The 18,765-nt window shown below is 33.4% G+C and overlaps 2 protein-coding genes across 2 annotated transcripts; one reads left to right on the top strand and one right to left on the bottom strand.

Annotated features, from left to right (window-relative positions):
• The first annotated feature begins 6,161 nt into the window (after positions 1-6,161).
• LOC103490762 (heat shock factor protein HSF8-like) lies at positions 6,162-12,538 on the top strand. Its single transcript, XM_008450438.3, has 3 exons — positions 6,162-6,896; positions 10,676-11,993; positions 12,167-12,538. Exons 1-2 carry the CDS (start codon positions 6,615-6,617, stop codon positions 11,948-11,950), a joined length of 1,557 nt encoding a protein of 518 aa, XP_008448660.2. The 5' UTR covers positions 6,162-6,614; the 3' UTR covers positions 11,951-11,993; positions 12,167-12,538.
• Positions 12,539-13,824: 1,286 nt separating this feature from the next.
• Positions 13,825-18,460, bottom strand: LOC103490761 (syntaxin-22). Its single transcript, XM_008450437.3, has 7 exons — positions 17,925-18,460; positions 16,328-16,421; positions 16,066-16,205; positions 15,707-15,781; positions 14,935-15,092; positions 14,755-14,855; positions 13,825-14,162 (listed from the first exon to the last, which is right to left on the bottom strand). The coding sequence occupies exons 1-7, from the start codon at positions 18,113-18,115 to the stop codon at positions 14,097-14,099; spliced, it is 825 nt and encodes a 274-aa protein (XP_008448659.1). The 5' UTR covers positions 18,116-18,460; the 3' UTR covers positions 13,825-14,096.
• Between the last annotated feature and the right edge of the window lie 305 nt (positions 18,461-18,765).

Genomic DNA, 18,765 nt, shown 5'->3' with positions numbered 1-18,765 from the left:
GCCATCTTAATCTATAATTTATTATATAAACTTCCCTCTCAATCTTTGTATTAAATAATTAGAGCTTTATTTAAATTATTTGTTTTCTTTCATATTTACGGTTTCTTTTTTTTTTTTTCTTTCGATGCTTTTATTCTTATAAAGTTAGTTATTCGATAATAATACACAAAATCTTTTGATTTTGTGGATTTGTCTAAATTATCGAATCCCAGAGAGAAAAATTGAGGTTTTCAAAACAATTTTTTTTTTTTGATCGAAAATAAACAATAGTCCATTCAAGCATTAATTGTTACAATAAAAAGGACAGTAAATATTCCATATGTTGACCTTTTCTTTCTTGAAAGATAGTAGCCAATGTGATTTGACTTTCTTTAGGCAATAATCAATCAAACTTGTTAAAAGGGAAAAAAAAAATCTAAAAAGAAGATTTTAAATATTCCTCTAATTGCTTTTGCGGTGAGTTACACCCTCCAAATAGTCGCGTGAGATTAGAAAACCGTCAATTGATTAATCATTTGAGTTTCGTACGTATTTAAAGCCACGTGGCTAATGATGGGGGCGTAATCCGGTACGACTCGGGTCCACGCAATCAACGGTCAGCAAACATTTTAAAATGCCACGTTTCACCTTTACGATGCCATCTGTCTACCAAAGCATGCAATTTGTTTTCTTTTTTTCACTTATGCAAAATTACCATTTCGCCCCTAGGTTTAGGGTTTAACTATAGTTTTATACAAAAAGAAAAAAAAAAAAAAGATGATTAATTAATTAAAAGTACATAAAGCAAAAAAAAAAAAATAATAATAATTATACATTAGTTTGATTTGTGTATTTTAAAGTTATTTATCTTGATTCCTATATTTTTATTTTAGGAAAAAATAAAATTAATTCATATTTTATAGAGAAAATCGTAAAATAAATAAACTATTTATATTTTATGGTAAAATAAGCATAATAAATTTATGTGTTTTAATGATTTTTTTTGCCATAAAATTGTAAATAATTTGTATTACTTATTATTCTGGAAAAATATTCCATTTTTTAAATATAACTTAAAAAATATGATCATTTTATTCTCTATTTTGACCTTCTTTCGTTATTATTTTTGAAATGCAGAAGAACTAAAATGAATATTTGAAAAATATAAAGATAAAGAAATAAGTTAAAATAGTCAAAATAAGTATACTTTAAACGAATGAAAATTTAAACTATTGACTTCGACATTAAATATTGTGAATTTCAACTCTACGTATTGTCGAAAAGAAAAGATTCTAAACTAAAATACATGTATCAACGTTTCGAAACACACAAATCAAAATCAACTTCATTTTTTTACGCAAAAAGATTACTTAAAATTGAAATACGAAAATATTATTTAAACAAGAGAAATTGTCAAAAACGACAAATTTGACAAAATATAGCAAAATTTAAAATTTTATCAAATATAACAAAATTTGATAGAAACTCACTAATATACTTAAAATACTTAATTAATAAATAGAAATATTAATATCTATAATTAATAGAATCTAAAATTTTGCAATATGTTATAAATATTTAGTTTATTTTATTATATTTTAAAATAGTTTTTAAATACGTATAAATATAAGAAATATTATCGAGATATAATATTAATAAATTAAATTATTTATAAAATATAACAAAATATTAGATTCCATCGATGAGAGAGATCGGTAGATATCGATATATTTGTATCGTGGTTAAATTGATGCATAATTTTTGCTATATTTTGAAGAAAAATGTTGTAGTTTTGTAATTTATAATATTTCGTTTTGTTTTATTTTGTCATCCAAAAAATGAAAATATTTGAATCGAATACTTCCAATAAACTGGAACTCGAAGTTCAATGTGGATGGGCACGTGGGAGACCACCCAAAGGCTGTGAACTATTATTATTCTATGTTATTGAAGTCTATCAACATTATAGAAATTCGTGTTACATTAAATTATTAATGTTGCTTCAAATTTATGATTCAAAACGGTTTCCCCAAAAACCACAAACATAAAATATTTCTATACTACTTTTTAGGTTGTATTCTTTATTTCACCTTTATATTTTTTGTTAACCATACTCCTATTTTAGAATATTATATTTTAGTACAAATTAGGATACATTAACATTATTTGAATTAAGCTGTTCTTAATGCTAAACATTTATTTATATATATATATATATATATATATATATATATATATATATATATATATATATATATAGTTTTGTTCGTTATTTATGGAGATTCCAACCAAGAAATTTCTTTTAATTTATTGATTTTATAGTAGGTGTTACATGTATAATGTGTAAGTACAAAGATGAATTATGTATTGAAGTGTTCTTAGTGTTTGAATACTCCACGATTCCACGATTCTTGTGAATTGCAAGGGTTAAACCAATCTCTAAATTTGAATCTTTTAAACGAAGGTCTACGTCTTTTGTTTATAGAGTTTTTTAGATTATGTCTGTTTTAATTTAAGTTAAAGATATAAGTAAATTATGTGTTAGTAAACTATAAAAACTATTTAATAGGTAAAATCTAAAAAGACTTTTTTTTTAATATCCCTCGCTACAAATTTTACGGTCATATTATTTCAATTTAAAAATTGAGCAACACGAAAATTAAAAATTAAATTATTTAAACTATTTTAAATTCTTAAAATTCATTGTAAATTATAAGACCGTTGATAATTTATAAATATTTTAGTTCATTATCCTATTTTAAAAAATGCAAAGAGATTCATTTTACCATAGTTTTACAAATTTCAAATTAAATTTAGGGTGGAAACTAATATTAAATTTATTTTATATATAGGAATTAATGCTTGTACTTTTTTTTTTCTTTTTAATTAGTTAAGCTTTTAGTAATTTGAGTTAATATTTAAATAAAATCAATTATAAAATAGGTTTAATATTTTTATTTTATATACATGGAATTTGATCTATAGTCAAATGTCACTCAAACTTCCATTCATTTATAGTTGGCATTTTTCAACTATATATTAAGAATAAGACAATGTATGGCTAATAGCTTATTGGAGAAAGAATAAGGTTGAAAATTGAACCTTCTTGAGACCAAACCCTCCACACCCACAAATTTAGTGAGATTAGGTCAACCAATTTTCTTAAGCATATGTTTGATTGAATGACATCAAATCGAAAACTTTCTTTTATGCACTTTTCATATACATCTATGAATTCCTTCGTAGCCAACTAAATTAATTTTCGAAAACAGCAGTCGGATGCTACAACATAATTTTTTTCACTTCTCTAATACATGATAATTCTTTATATGCATGTGAAGAAGACATAAACGTAAATGTTTCTCACATGCGTCTAAAAATAGGCTAAGAGATCAAAATAAAAAGGCTACACTATTATGGTAGCATGAACTATTGGACAACACATTTATTGCTCTATATAGGTCCATGTGATGTAAATGGAGAATAACCAGAAGAATACGAAACTATATAATTTTACCAATAGTAACATAGTTTATATGTGTCTTGGTGTAGATATATATATATATATCTGTTGAGGTTAAGCGAAATATTAAAAATGTGTTTCGTTCTACGTATCAAAAAAGTTCAAAAAAGTGATGGACTTTAAGCACATAATATTCTCTCGTTTGGAATACTTTAAGCTCGAGGGTGCTAACTCTAGTTTTTTTTTTTTTTTTTTGTACTATCTCGTTTAAGAATGAGATTAATGGGTGTGAGTATCGTATAAAAGCTTTGAGGTAATACTTTTATAATTGAGACCCGAAAAAAAGTTATTTAGTGTGATTGTTGTAACAATTTTTTTTCCAGTGGGTTGTGGTTAAATTCTCTTGTATTTTTCTACGGTTGCAGTGAGAGATTTTTTCCAGTACTGTCGTCAACCAAGTTTCAGAGATTATAAGTTTCAATATCACGATCATTTATTTATTTATTTATCTTTAAATTCCCCTACCATATATTCACCTAATTAAGAAGTTGTCTCTCGTGGTGACATTGTTTTCCTTTTTGTCACTTCATATTGTGCTAAGCGTGTGATTTTAATAATTGTGGTGTTCCCACTAATTAAATTAATACAAAGTGATGGAAACATCATATCAACATTCAAAATGAAAATAAGTAATTATATAGAGAGTGCTTTAGTGCATATTTGGAAGTGCTTTTACCAAAATAGTAAAATCACTTTTATCTCAAATAATTATGTTTTGGCAATAAAATAAAATTAATTTTTAAAGATTAAAAAGATTACTTTAAATTGATTTTTAAAATATATGTCGATTAGAATCCAGAAGATGTTGACTTTTAAGTTTTTCGATAAAAACATCGGAAAACCCTAAATTATTAAAAATAGTTATCTTATTTGACATCATAGTCATCGAAATATAAAAGTCACCTCACCATTCCGTCACAAAATTAAAGAAATCTTAACGACATTGACCAAAACATACTCTTTTTTTTAAAGTTCAGAGACTAAAACAGACACCTTTTAAAAGTACACAAACCAAAATAGAACAAGATACAAAGTTTAAAAACAAATGTAAAATTTAAATCTTTAAGACAATGAAAAACGATAACGTTTATGGTATTTCAACTCATTAATAATTCAATCGATAAATTAATAAATCATTATTCTTGATTTTTTAAAATTCTCACTAATGATAGAAACATCTTGTAATTAAAGTATGACATAGAAAGTAATTTTTTCTTTCTTACCCTCAATAATTGATTGATAAAATTTATGTAACCAAAGTTTGAAATCTTGAAGAGCAAGAAAATATATATATATATATATATATATATATATATATATATATATATATATAAAGATAATATGTTGGGCCCATGAATATGATGAATTTAAATTGACACATCAAATTAAAATAAAAACCCAACTCTTAATAAAGACAAAAGTGGCAACATCTTAAGTTCTAACATCAAATTGCAAGTTTCTATGAATGATGTAGGAATCTTGGTCCAACCTATCAATCAAATTAATTAAAAAAAAAAAGAAAAAACCCAACTACCAAACCATTTAAATAATAGAAGTATGTTAGAATTTTAATTTTCCTAAATAATTATTCGTTTAATTCGTTATCGTCATTTATATTCTCTAAGACATTTTAAAATTATAACATGTCTTTCTTTATTCATTGATATGTGAGGAAATTTTAACTTGTTAATTTAATACATGTTCTATGTTAGTTGAATATGTTTAATTTAGTAGGTCATAACGAGACTTTAAATTTAAATTAGAAGTATCTTTTCTTTTTAAGATTTTAAAATATTAAAATTTGTTCGTAATTAAGGTTAAGAAAAGTAAAGTTTTTTTACCAGTGTTGAGAATTTAGTAATGTAAATAACCTTCTAATTATTTAATTCGTAAATGTCAAATTTAAAATGAAATTATCGATTTTTATTCTTAATTTGACAAAGTGCTTAAATTATTTAAATTATTGAATTGAATTTTTCTACGAAATATAAACATTATATTTCTGACCATTTCTTCTGAATTGCTATTTTTAAAATATGAATATTCTTCATTTTCAAAAATAAAAATACGAATATTTGTCATAAGTCCAAAATACATACATAATCATAATTGGGCTCAAATCGACAAAAAGTGATCCGCGTTCGGCCCAATGTTTAGTGTCATCAGGGTCTAATTACAAAACTTAGGCCCATAGTGGTCGTGGGCCAAAGGGCCAGTAATGGGTGAAATGCACCGTACACACAATGACTCGAAGATTGTTATTTGGCACTTGTGCACCAAAGTACTCGTTTATTTTGGTTTTTATGTAAAACAATTCCAATTGTTTGGTAGGGTGACTTTCTCCAACGGAGTGTTTAGTGGCAAATAGACGAACGTGTTTGTAACACGATGTAATCCAAAGTTCATATTGCACACGCTCAATTTGTTACATAAAATTTATTTTATTCTGAATTATTTTCTACTGTTTTCATGCTTCATGATTTCATTTTTGTTTCCTCTTCGATTACTCATGTTTTTTAATACTTTCTAAGTTTGAGTAATTCAGGGAAAGAAAAAAACATTATTTACCTTTTTTTTAATTTAATAGTATATGAATGTTTTCTAAAAAAATAATTCTTTAAATAATAACATATGTGTATATAATTTTGAGTAATCTTATTTATCTAATTTTCTACGAGGGAAAAAAGCATCACCTCAAAAAACTAAGAATGGGAGGCCAAAACACCGACACGACGTCGTCGGAGGTCAACATTTTGCAAGACGACGTCGTCGGAGGTCAAAATTCTAAGACGGCGTCGTTTAGTAGTTTCGATTTCCATTTAGGGCAAGTCGGTCAGCTTCTCCTTCGTTTCGGTGTTTAGTCCGTACGACTACTCTCATTTCCAGTCTCTCTGTAAAATCCTTCTTCCTCTCTCATCCGCCATTTCTTCTTCATTCTTCACCTCCAAAACCCTCCGATTCTTCTCATTTCATCTTCAATTCGAACCCTCTTTACCTCCTGAACATGGGATTTCTCCGTTTTTCACATTTCGAAACCCTAATTTTCTGATTCTCTATTTTCTGTTTCAATTGTTTGTTATTTCTTATTGTTCTTGTGTTTTTTGACCGTGAGATGGACGGGACTGCTAATGGTGGTGATTCTGGATTGGCTTCCGGGAGTGGAAACTCTCATCCGACGGTTCCGGCTCCTATTACTAATTCTAACGCGCCTCCACCGTTTCTGAGTAAGACATATGATATGGTGGATGACCCGGCTACCGATGCGGTTGTGTCCTGGAGCCCTACCAATAATAGTTTTGTGGTTTGGAATCCGCCTGAGTTCGCTAGGGATCTTTTGCCTAAATACTTCAAGCATAATAACTTCTCCAGTTTCGTCAGGCAGCTCAACACCTATGTATGATGTTCTGCTTTTTTTTATTCCATATTTTGAGGTTTTATGTTGAATTAAGAACTATTTGATTTAGTTTGATCTTTGCAAATTATTAGTGTTTGATGGATTTCTAATGAGATTAAGATTGAAGTTAATTATGGTTAATGGCCATCGGGTTGATGTTTCGTGAAAACAGTGGATGCTAGGAATCGATTGAATTCGTGGGATGGAATTGGTAGTCTGGCGTTTTATGTTTCAGGCTGCATTTTTTTAAGGTTCGTTTGTTTTGTCGTCTTGAATGTGTGGTCATCTTTGGAAAATAATTTGATGTTTAGGATGGGTGTTTTCTCTAGGGTTTTTGAGATGTTTTAGACTCTATGTACATCCAGAGCTGTATAGTAGAGCATGGGCTTTTTGCAGAATTTGTGGGTTTGAGAATTCCGAGTACTGATGAATTCGCATAAGATAGTTGCACGTGTCTATGTAGGGGTCACTCCTCTTAGGAAGTCAATCATTTTTTTGGTAGCTTTATTTATAATAGGCTTCATTGATTTGTTACTGTTGTGCGAATGACCATTCCCCCCTAGTCTTAGAACATGGGAAATACGGTTGTCTTTGGTCATTTCTTTTCTAGAAATGGAAACAATGAAAACAAGAAATGCATCAAAGATCAGGGAAAATATCGCAAATAGCCCAAACTTAGTCATTCATGGAAAAAAAGCCCAAGCAGAAGAACTCTAATTACTATGCACGGGTGGAAGTTTGCTTCTACCCGTTGGGATAGTTTCTTGTTCAATTTGTATCTTCTAATGTCCCGTTGTAACTGTTATCTCTGCTCAAATTACTTGCTAAGGTAGTTAGATGCCGGAACAGAATAGGAGAACGCTTCCTTTGGTATGACGAGGTAACTGATGGTAGTGGCAGCAATTGTGTTAGTTGGTATGAATTTTTAAAAAACAGGGGCCTTATAGTAAAACTCAGCTTTTATTACTTAAGATGATAGTGGCTAAATGGAGTTGATTTAAGGGGTTGAGTAAGTGAAGGATAATTAACCTTAAAGAGTGTTTGAGGTTCTTGGATAGATGTCGAGTGGTGGTTCAATCAAAATGTAGAAAATGCCAGTGAAGACAATCGTTCTCTTATTACTTCTTTCCTCAGGTGGCCATCTCAAGAGGTTTCCTTAATAAAGATTTTGAGGTTCTAGGAAAGGGAGGGTGGATATGTTATTAAGAAGACATCCCTTCAACTTATATGTGGAAGAACGAACTGTCCTCTCGAATGTTCTGTCTCTTATTGATTATCTTGGAAGCATCCCCCTGGCATCCTATGAGCAATCAGTTTTTATGAAGATGTATTTCATTTTCTCTTTTGTTTTCCTTTTGCTTCAAGTGTTCGGCTAGGAGTCTCCTCGGTTATCCAGAAATTTATTATTAATTCAACTTGATCTTTTAAACAAATTATTTGAAGGGTTGGAGAGCTCTGTTTTAGATTCTGTGCAGTAAAAATTCACAAGAAAATGTAAATCACTCAAGGAATATGCCTTAAATAAGGGTATGGGAGATTTGGATAGTTAAAAGTTCTGTAAGAGTTTTGTAGCTACTATATTCTTTAAGGTCAACCTAAGATACAAAGGATGCTGGGGAGTGACAAAGGATGTTGGGGAGTCTATTCTTACTTTTCCTCACATTGGTAAGAGTTCTATTAATTACTATGTTTTTTCAACTGTAATTTTATTACTACATGTCTTCTTTTGCTCAGGCTAATTTGGTGGCCTTTTTAAAACCTCTCCTAATATCAAATTAGGGCCATAATTGGAAATAACCTAAAAAAAATTCAACAGCACTGTTTGAATGAAATTTTGTGTTTTTTTCTAGTGGAGTACATTTTGTGTTTTAGGTTAAATTTTTATATATATCTTAGATAAAAGAGTGTACCCCAACGTGTCTATGTTCTAGTTTTTTCTTTCGAAAAAAATTGGCGTACTGTCGTGCCTATACCCATGTCTTGTATATGTGTCCATTTTTCTTAGGGTTATTTGTTCTTGATTGGATTGGAAACTGTAAATATTTACCAAGGAAAATGTACATGGTGATGACAAGGAATCTGATAATGAGCCATGAGAACACTTTTGACTCACAATATAGGCGAGTCTACAGAGCTCACAACATTCTTTTTAGCTTCTCCTCAAGTTGCCGTACTAGGTTTCCGATTGGCTGAAGAGAGGTTTATAGGTGTCTAGGAAAGACTGTTCCAAGCTTGAATTCCCAACCTGTGTATCTTTCAGAAAGAGAATTCTTGGATCATCCTGTTTCAAGGTTAATGATGTTTAATTTGGAGATGTGCCTTTAGTAGCTGGACTACAGCTAACCATCATGGGTTGGTCTAGTGATAAAAAGAGAGACATAGTCTCATTAACGAAGTAAAGAGGTCGTGGGTTCAATCCATGGTTGCCACCTACCTAGGAATTAATTTCCTACGAGTTTCCTTGACACCCATATGTTCTAGGGTAAGGCGGGTTGTCCCGTGAGATTAGTCGAGGTGCGCATAAGCTGGCCTGGATACTCACAGATATGAAAAAAAAGGTAGCTGGACTGCAGTTATCGTTTCTTCATCCTTGCAGCAGTAAAAGTTTCATTCCAAAAGTTTATTTAGCATACATTCTTCTTTTGATGTCGTTTATCCTCTGCCCACCCTACCCCAAGAAAAAAAGTGGAAGTTGCACCTTGCTGCAATTCCAACGTGTCATAGGTGATGGTCCTTTTCGATGGTTCACAATTGACATTGCTTTTCCTGGAGCCCTTCGTCTCTGTTTCTAATTTAGGATATTACTCTCTTTTCTCTCTCTCTCTCCTCTTAAAGAAGTGGGGATGCTAGGATGATTAAATTTTGGAGTCTATGGAGAGAATGATGCACCCTTCCTGCCCTCATTCAAGGACTGTTATAAAATCATTTGGTAGGCCTTGGATAAAGTAGAGCAAGTGAGGATTGCCTTGCTTTAAAAAGATGACGGCCAAGTGTAGAAGTTGACTCTCTAGTTCCTGTAGTGTAAATCTATGTTCAGTTATCACCAAATGGGCTTTTCCTAGCATAATAGGGAATTTCATTTGAGGATGGAAAGTTTCTTAAATACTAGGTTCATATGGTGAAATGTTTAAGTTTTCTTTTTTAAAAATAAATAAATAAAGGGAAACAGAATTTCATTGATAGCTACATTGGTCATGGTGCTACACTGCAACTACCAACAGAAATGGGAAGATAACTCAAAGAAGAGGAAAGAAAAAACCCACCAAATTCCAGCTCCTGACTAGGAATTTTGCAAGATTTTCCCTTCTCTTCAACCAAGTCACCTAGAAGAGAGCATGAACCACGTTTTCCTTCTATAATTTCATAGTTTGTTCTCTCAAACTTTATACCTCCTACAAGCAAACTTGGAGTACCTCTTGGATCATTCCCCCGTGAAGATGGAATGACCCAAAATACGTTAAAGTTCCACTGCAGATGGCAAAGTTCCATTAAATTTGGTTTTCTATTTCTAAGTTTGCTTACATAATCAAGAGGAAACATTTTGCTGTGCTTGGCTTTCCAAATGAACTCATCAAGGATAGTAAGAAATGTAGCATCTCCCTCAATGAAATTGTAGAGCGGCTTCACAGAGAAAGTATTGAATAAAAGCACTGATAGGCAGTTCCTTTCTGTGTAAATATGGTTATCTCTTTTCCTTTAATTCATTCATTTTGTTTACCCACACCTTTCTAGTTGTTTGATTCCTCCACTGTACTTGGTTATTTATATTGTTTAACCAGGGATTCAGGAAAGTTGATCCAGACCGTTGGGAATTTGCTAATGAAGGCTTCTTAAGAGGTCAGAAACACCTGCTTAAGAGTATTACCCGGCGAAAACCTGTCCATGGGCAAAGTCAGCAACAACCACAGCAGTCTCATGGACAAAGTTCCTCAGTTGGAGCTTGTGTGGAAGTTGGTAAGTTTGGTTTGGAGGAAGAGGTTGAGAGGCTTAAAAGGGACAAAAATGTACTCATGCAGGAACTTGTGAGACTGAGGCAGCAGCAACAGACCACTGACAACCAGCTGCAAACTATGGTACAGCGTCTACAAGGGATGGAGCAGCGACAACAGCAGATGATGTCATTCCTTGCGAAGGCTGTGCAAAGTCCTGGCTTTTTGGCTCAGTTTGTGCAGCAGCAAAATGAAAGTACTAGACGCATAAGTGAGGCTAATAAAAAGCGAAGGCTAAAGCAGGATGGAATTGGGGAGTCTGAACATTCTCCTGTTCCTGATGGGCAGATTGTGAAGTATCAACCTCTCATGAATGAGGCAGCAAAAACAATGCTGAGGCAGATAATGAAAGTAGATACTTCACATTTGGATTCATTGAACAACAACACCGACAGTTTTCTAATTGGCGATGGTTTGCAATCCCCGTGCAAAGCTATGGACAATGGGAACTCTTCCAGTTCTGTATCAGGCGTGACTCTTCAAGAGGTACCTCCGACCTCATCTTTTAATTCAGCTGCTTCTGGTGCTCCTCATGGCCCCTCAACAGCCAAATCAGAAATTCAATCGTCCCCCCAAGCTACAAATTCTGACAAGGTTTCAGCCGCTTCCTTTGCTCTTAATGCCGTGCGGGGTCCAGGGGCACGAGAAGCTTCTTCCTTATCAGTTTCTGAGACAGATGTAATCATGCCCGAGCTTTCCCATTTATCTGAAATGGTGTCTGAGAACATTCTTGATGTTCCTGAAGTGGATTATAGGGTGCCTGAGGCAGGAGATGGTGCATTTATAAGTCCGAATTTTTTGGATGCTAATGGAACTATTCCTATAGATATTGATAACATGTCCCCGGATGCTGATATCGATGCCTTGCTAGATAATTCCAACTTCTGGGATGATTTGCTTGTGGAAAGTCCATGTCAGGATGAGGAGGTTGACTTCATGGTTGGAGGAGGATTACCAAAGACAAACGATATGCAACCGGCAGAAAATGCATGGGACAAATCTAAACACGTGGATAAACTTACAGAACAGATGGGCCTTCTCACCTCAGAAATTAAAAGGGTTTGAACTTGATCGTCAAATGTAAATTAGTTTCAAATGACTGATTAAGGTAAATTGGAAATGAAGAATTCACTTCTTACTTCTATATTCGTAATAATGAGATCGTGTTCCTCAAATACTTCCTTTTTAACTGCTTATTTCCACGCATAGTCAGATGTCCATTATTACGATATGCGACCTTTTCTTACCTCAGATCCATATATTATCGGCTTCTTTCTACAGGTTGCCCTTCAATGGTCGTGGAGGAAAGACTCTTGATGGATTAACACCCTCTTTCATATCTTTTGTCCACTTACCGAGCTATGCGGCTAGAATATTGTGGTAAGGTCTGTAAATATTATAAGCAATGATGTTGACGGTTATCATATTCGTCTTCGAATGAATTTAAGCTCTCTCGGCCTCTTGGATTGAAAGAGATGGAACTGAAAGTTATTGATATTACAGGGTTTTGTTGCTTTGGAGGCAATAATATTAATTTTGGTTGGTGCCAATTGTATTTCAAATGTTTAAGAGCTTTCTGAACAGGATGCTGATCCCCAGTCAATTGTTAGTATCGTACTAATAGTTGATCGATAGCAAATGTTATTTTTATTACATTTTGCCTTTGCATGTGTTCATTCACTTTGGATGCCATGGAATATTATTTAAGAGAGCATTCTTGCGTTGACTGGAAAATTTTTTATGAAGGCCTCTGTTGTTTGTTTGGCGATAGTCAGCATGTCTTTTACTACGGCCAGCCGAAACTAAGATCTTACATTCAAGAATTCCGTTCCGGAACATAAAAGATTGCTTGGATTTTTTTTATTTTTGGTCTATTTGCTACGATTTTATTTGATATGGTAGGGATGTTGAGACCTTCACATATTGGCAAAATGATCTAAAGAAAGCCGCATATTTTCGTTGTTGAACAAGTCTATTAATGATAGAAGTTAGACCATATTGCTCATACAGAGCTCTGCTATATTATACTTTTCAATCCTTAAACTCACCTTTTAGTTTGATTACTTTTGACAAAAATAGATGAACTTGTAACTATAAATCTAAAAATAAAAATTTGTAAAATGAATCTGAAGATCAATTGCATTTCTTGCAATAGATAGGAATTTTAGGATAAAGATATTCTTTTAAAAGAATTACAATAAGGATCTAATAAACTTTGAGAATCTACTATTCGCTATATTCTAAAATTTTCGCATTAAGAAAAATTTGCAAATACCTTCGAGTAATTGGTAACTTTAACTGAGGTTGAAACAATATTTTCATTTTAATGGTTCCAGTCTCAAATTTATATAGTGGATGAGCAAAAGCTACGAATGGCAATAGAAAAATTATAATAAATAAATACAAAATATTTTTCTTGAATTAATTGTGAAAAAAACGCATGGACCATTACAAAGTAAAATCAGTAGGCACAAACATTTTATCCTTTTATTATGTTGCGTCAACCTGAGTTGGCTTTGAACCAACTCCTATTTATATTTCACGTCATGAATTTCAAATGCGTAGCAAACTAATTTTATGGCCATTTGGATTTTCATTTATAAAAAGGAAACTAAAAACACACACACGGAAAAAAGGGTCCTCTATTTTCCCAATAACACAAATAAGATGCAATTTTACCAAGATTAGTTCACACTACTTTCAGTACAGAAACCCTGAAAAGACGGAACAGCCCACGATGTGAGAGAGAGAGAGAGAGAGCTCGGTGTCCCTCCCTCGCATTACTTGGCCAAGATGGAAGCAAAGTTAAAATGCTTTGTGTGCCAACAGTAGTAGAGAGGAGAAGAAAAATAATTTATCAATATAATTGAATAATTAAAAATAGGGAAAAAAAATAAAAATAAAAATAAAAAGAAGAAACAAGCAGGTTGTACACACCCTTTCACACAAACAGAGGTTATAACATTTTCAAACGGAAGAGAAATGGTCGACCTGATAGAAGCGATGTGTATACTTTGAAGGCGGGTTCTCGACATAGTATACATAGAGCCCCTTCACAACCGCATCCCTTTTCCAAGAATGCAAGGATCTCAAGACACAATTGTAAAACTTAATCAAAAGAAACTAACAGGAGAGAGAGAGAGAGAGAGATTTGACGTTTGCTACAACAGCAGCAAGTTTCTTGAGTCAAGTCAATGCATACTTCTTTCTTTTAAGCAACGACTATTATGATCACAATGAGGAGGATAATACCAAATATCACCAAAAGTAAGCAAGCCTGTCAATCAAATAAAACCACAATATTTTAGACAAGAGAATTCCCCCATCTTCCTTGTTCTTCTCATCTTGCGATAAAGTGAAACTACCTCAATCACGATTGAAAACTCCCCCTTGATATGAAGAAGTTGACTATCATTTCATTGGAAAGGTTATGCTTATTATAGGGGTTACTCTTGATTAAAGGAAATTTCTTTAACGTGATTGAGGTGGTTTCGAGTATTTATGTGTTGCACGGTGATCTTAAAACTACTTGCGAATGAAATGAGAAAAGAAGAAATTCAATATTCAATTCATGAGCATGCCATGGGTGTGTAAGGTATGCAAGTTTTGCTTCGATTAATTAAACATAGCTTCAACCGACTTCTAAGAGCTCTAAATGTAATGGGAAATGGTAATGGGTGTTACTCTCTTCTACCCTCCTATGAGCTTTTGCTTAGACCCTGACCTCCTATCCTAATGCGAACATCAGAACCAAATGAAGACTTTGTACCATCCGCTAATAGCCCAGGACTTGCAATGCAGAAGTGCTATAAAAAATAATTATTATAATAAATTCCTGAAGATTATAAGGAGAAACAGTAAGGACTCACCAGAGATGAATTCGATCTTTGTGTCTTTGAAGCTTTTACAAGTTGAGTTGTTCCCTGTGACGTTGCAGCATGTGCCCCCTCTATGTTGGATCCAATATCATCTACAACCATGGTGATATATACATGAATAACTTGAGCTTACATAAAGTATCTGCAACTTTACAAACTAAAGTAACTTACCAATCATTGCTCCCTGTTCATGAACTAGAACTGCAAGATCTTTAAAAATTTCATTCACTTCTCCAATTTGCTGCTGGATTTCATGAATGCCTTGCTCTCTTTCCTCAATTATTGCCTCATTGAAGGCTATTTCATTGTCCAACAGCAAGACCTCTTGCCTGCACAGACCATATATCAGAATTAGAAGAAACTCGTGTACCTGGAAAATTGTAATCCAGTTGCTAAGTAGGAAAGAGGGAGCAAATTTTAGATATATTTTATCTGGCATGGCAGAAAACATTACGCATGACAGCACATTGCCACATCCTAAGGAACCTAAACAGGCCTTAGGATTCACTATTTGTATTTGACAAGCAAGAAAAGGAAGCTAATAAGAAAAGAGAGTGATGCCACGATGATTTCACTCCCTTTTAATACTTGCTAAGAAGAAAAAGAAGCTAACGAGAAAAAAGGGTAGCACTACGATAACTGAGACTTCATTTTATCATTTGCTACTGGTGATTTATGCAGTACTTTGTTTATTGCAACAGAATAACATGGAGAAAACCCCTAAAGGAAAAGGGAAAATTAGCTCCTATAAGCAGTTCTTGGCACTATGTGCTTATATGAAATCATGTTTTTGCATGCTGTGTCCAACTCCAACATCATTTTATCAGTACATAGTTGGAGTATTTGAAACCTATACAATGCATAAACATTATATTTGCCGAAGTTCTTAATCTACCCCAACAACCAATCAGGTAGCAACAAAATGCAGAGCAAAAACTGTTACCTCCTGGATTCCACAAGAAGGGCACGCTGTTCAAGATTCTTTTCTGAGCTTGCATCTGCCTCCCCAGCTGTGTAGCTGTACATAAGTTCCAACCAAAACCACAATGCACTTCAATGTTAATAATTATAATAATGTATTCAAACCAAGGGAAATCAATATTCACAAGTAAATCCGTAATCAACAAATACTTTGTGCAAATAATTTATAAGGAGCAACCCGAAGCGTTTCTTTGGGTGAATAGCTTACCTCTGTTTTCACATCCCTCCCCTTTTGATGAAATGAAATTACTCTCTTTGTTCTCTTTTAAAGAGAAAAAGAAATAACAAAAAAGTACATGTTTATCAATAAACCAGACGTACCTAGAAGGTAGATTAGTTTGGGGAACAAAAGGTGAATATGCTGTTTCCCTCTCGGCTGCAAGTCGTTGAGCCTTCTGAAACTCTTTCAACACTGCTTGAAAATCTTTCGCAAGTTTAGCATCTGCAATTTTCTTGCTGGCCTGCAGAATTATTACATTTGAGAAAGTAGAAGAGGGATAATTGTCAAGTTACTGATAGATATGTAATGCATTTCATGCCCTAATCGGGATTCTGGATAGAGGAGTGTTAAGAGGAGTCTTACATTCACTTCAGCATGATGATCTATATCGCTGGCTTGTTTAAGTTTAGCAGAAGTGTCTTTAACCAACTGTCCAATATGTAACCTTGTCTTGTGCCTGCAAGGGGGGGACAAACAAAAGGATTGAATTTTTTTATACAGGAAACAAAATCAACACAGAAATTGAAGACAAATAAAATTGTGGTGCCTAAAATAATTGAAAGGCAAGTCTAATTACTCAATAATGAGTCAGTCGTATAAAATCATATTTAAAAAAAAAAAAAGTCATTTCCAACAGTCATATGAAGTTAGAAGTTTATAATTATAAATCATTGCATGGACACAACCACTATCATAACAATTTTATAAGGGCACACAAAAATAAAGAATGAAATTTCTATGAGATCCTAGGTATTGTAATTCCTTTAACTGCATTAAAAAGCAAATATTGACGGGGAAGATGATTTTGTGTATGCTAGTGAACATATCACAATATCATATTTGAGGAAATAATGCTACAAATCGTATATAATAATACAACCATACTTGTATATCATGTTAAAAGAGATAGATTGTTAGTTGTGCCGGCATGACACTTGTAAAAGTAACAATTAGTTCTTTTTGCAAGTCCCTACAGCAACCGAGAGTGACAAAACCTCTAAAGACCTTTCGAAGCCAAGTGGTATTTCCCCAAGAGTACACAAGAAGAAATCAAACAACTTCTTCCCTGGTTAAATTCTTAAGAAGAAAGCTAAGGTCCGAGGAGACTACTTCAAGGATAATTTGGCATAAAGAAACGGAACAAAATTCAAAGATATGTCCAATTGACCTTGGGGGCTAGAGTTTGAGAAGGAAATTTAAGAATTTGAGTCAATGCAGCTTTGGCAGTAATTAGGGTGGTTGAGATCGAGAGAAATAACGTGCCTTTTGTATGATGAAATACATAACATTGCACGAAGGTAACATTGATGATGTAGCTTTGAGACAGTTGTTCCGGATCTAATACCTACATCATTATTGTCATCTCTTAATCCAAGAGGCTTCGAACCACTAGAAGAAACCTTCGTCAACATATGTACACACGCGTACATGAACACATTATACGAGGTCATAGCCTAGCCTCATATGGTTTCTATTACCAACCGAGTGGACTGAATATCTCAGATGGTTTCTGTTTACCTTCCAATACTGCTCCCAACAAAACTGCAGAGAGACAGACACTAAGAGCTCTAGAAACTGGAACTGCATTGAAACGTAGGAATAGGATAAGCTCTCCCTAAGGACACGATGGTGCCAGTCCAAACCATGGATATCTCCCATGCAGATCTTCTCCACGAACAGAATTTTTTCCTAGAGAATCCCTTCAGCAGAGGAAAAACAAACGCCACGGATAACATACAAGACAAAACTATAAAGAAACGTAAAATTTGTACGGATACAATCAACAGGAAGCAAACCACATCATCGAACCCTCCTCAAAGTAATAGAAGTTCAAAAATATAACAAACAAACAAAAAATTGACAAAATTCAACAATCCTTTGGAAACGCGCATGGATGTCATCGACAAATCATACAATTCAGAAACCCTAACAACAGAAAACCAAAAAGAAAGAAACTCACAGCTTCTCGCGTAGCTCAGGCGTATCCTTTGGTGTACCTAAGGTATTAACAAGCCTTTGAAACGTAGCAACGGCAGTATTAATCTGAAATATACCGGAAGCAACAGCTTGCGTAGGATCTTGTTTGCCATTGATGAGGTCTCTCCTCGAAGAAGCAAAGGGGCGACCAGCCTCGATATCTTGAAAGCTCATGTCGCCGATATCCTAACCTTTTTCTCCGAACAAATCGATTGAAAACAAAGCAAAATTCAAGAGAAATAAGAAAGAAAAAAAAAGAAATAACAGAAGAGTCTTCCCTGGAAAAGAGGATCGGGGAAGAAATGATGAAGGGGATCGTGTAGCGGAGGATCAGAAGAATCCTCAAATGGGGAAAAGTGGCGAATTAGGGCAATTCGAAGATTGGCCTTTGAGGGAATTCGCAATGAAAGAGGTAAAGGAATTCAACTTTTTAGAGAGAGGAAGAGGCCGACGATGGCGATGATGATGATGATGATGGAGGAGAGAGAAGTTGAATAATGATTTTCTTTTTCTTTTTTCGAAGAGGTGGGAATGGGTTTTGTTATGATCTGTCGCGCCAAGATTATGATGACCTGTACTTATTGACACGTGTGTGGCTCAGATTTGTCGGAAACCCACAAGAGATAGCACATTTTTTATTTTTATTTTTTATTATTATAATCTTATACCATATAAACGTATATAAACGTGAATGATATATATATATATATTAGGTTCTTATTGCTTAGTTATGATCGTCCCTAATCTTTTGAAAAGCGAACTTGTCACTTCGATAATTTACGTAACTTTTCGTACGATAGAGGTTTGAATCTTTTGATTCTTAA

Source organism: Cucumis melo, chromosome 6 (genome assembly GCF_025177605.1).
Source record: "Cucumis melo cultivar AY chromosome 6, USDA_Cmelo_AY_1.0, whole genome shotgun sequence".
In the NCBI taxonomy this organism is placed as follows: Eukaryota; Viridiplantae; Streptophyta; class Magnoliopsida; order Cucurbitales; family Cucurbitaceae; genus Cucumis; species Cucumis melo.
The sequence above is the reverse complement of the archived record's forward strand: the minus strand, read 5'-3'. Positions and strand labels throughout refer to the sequence as shown.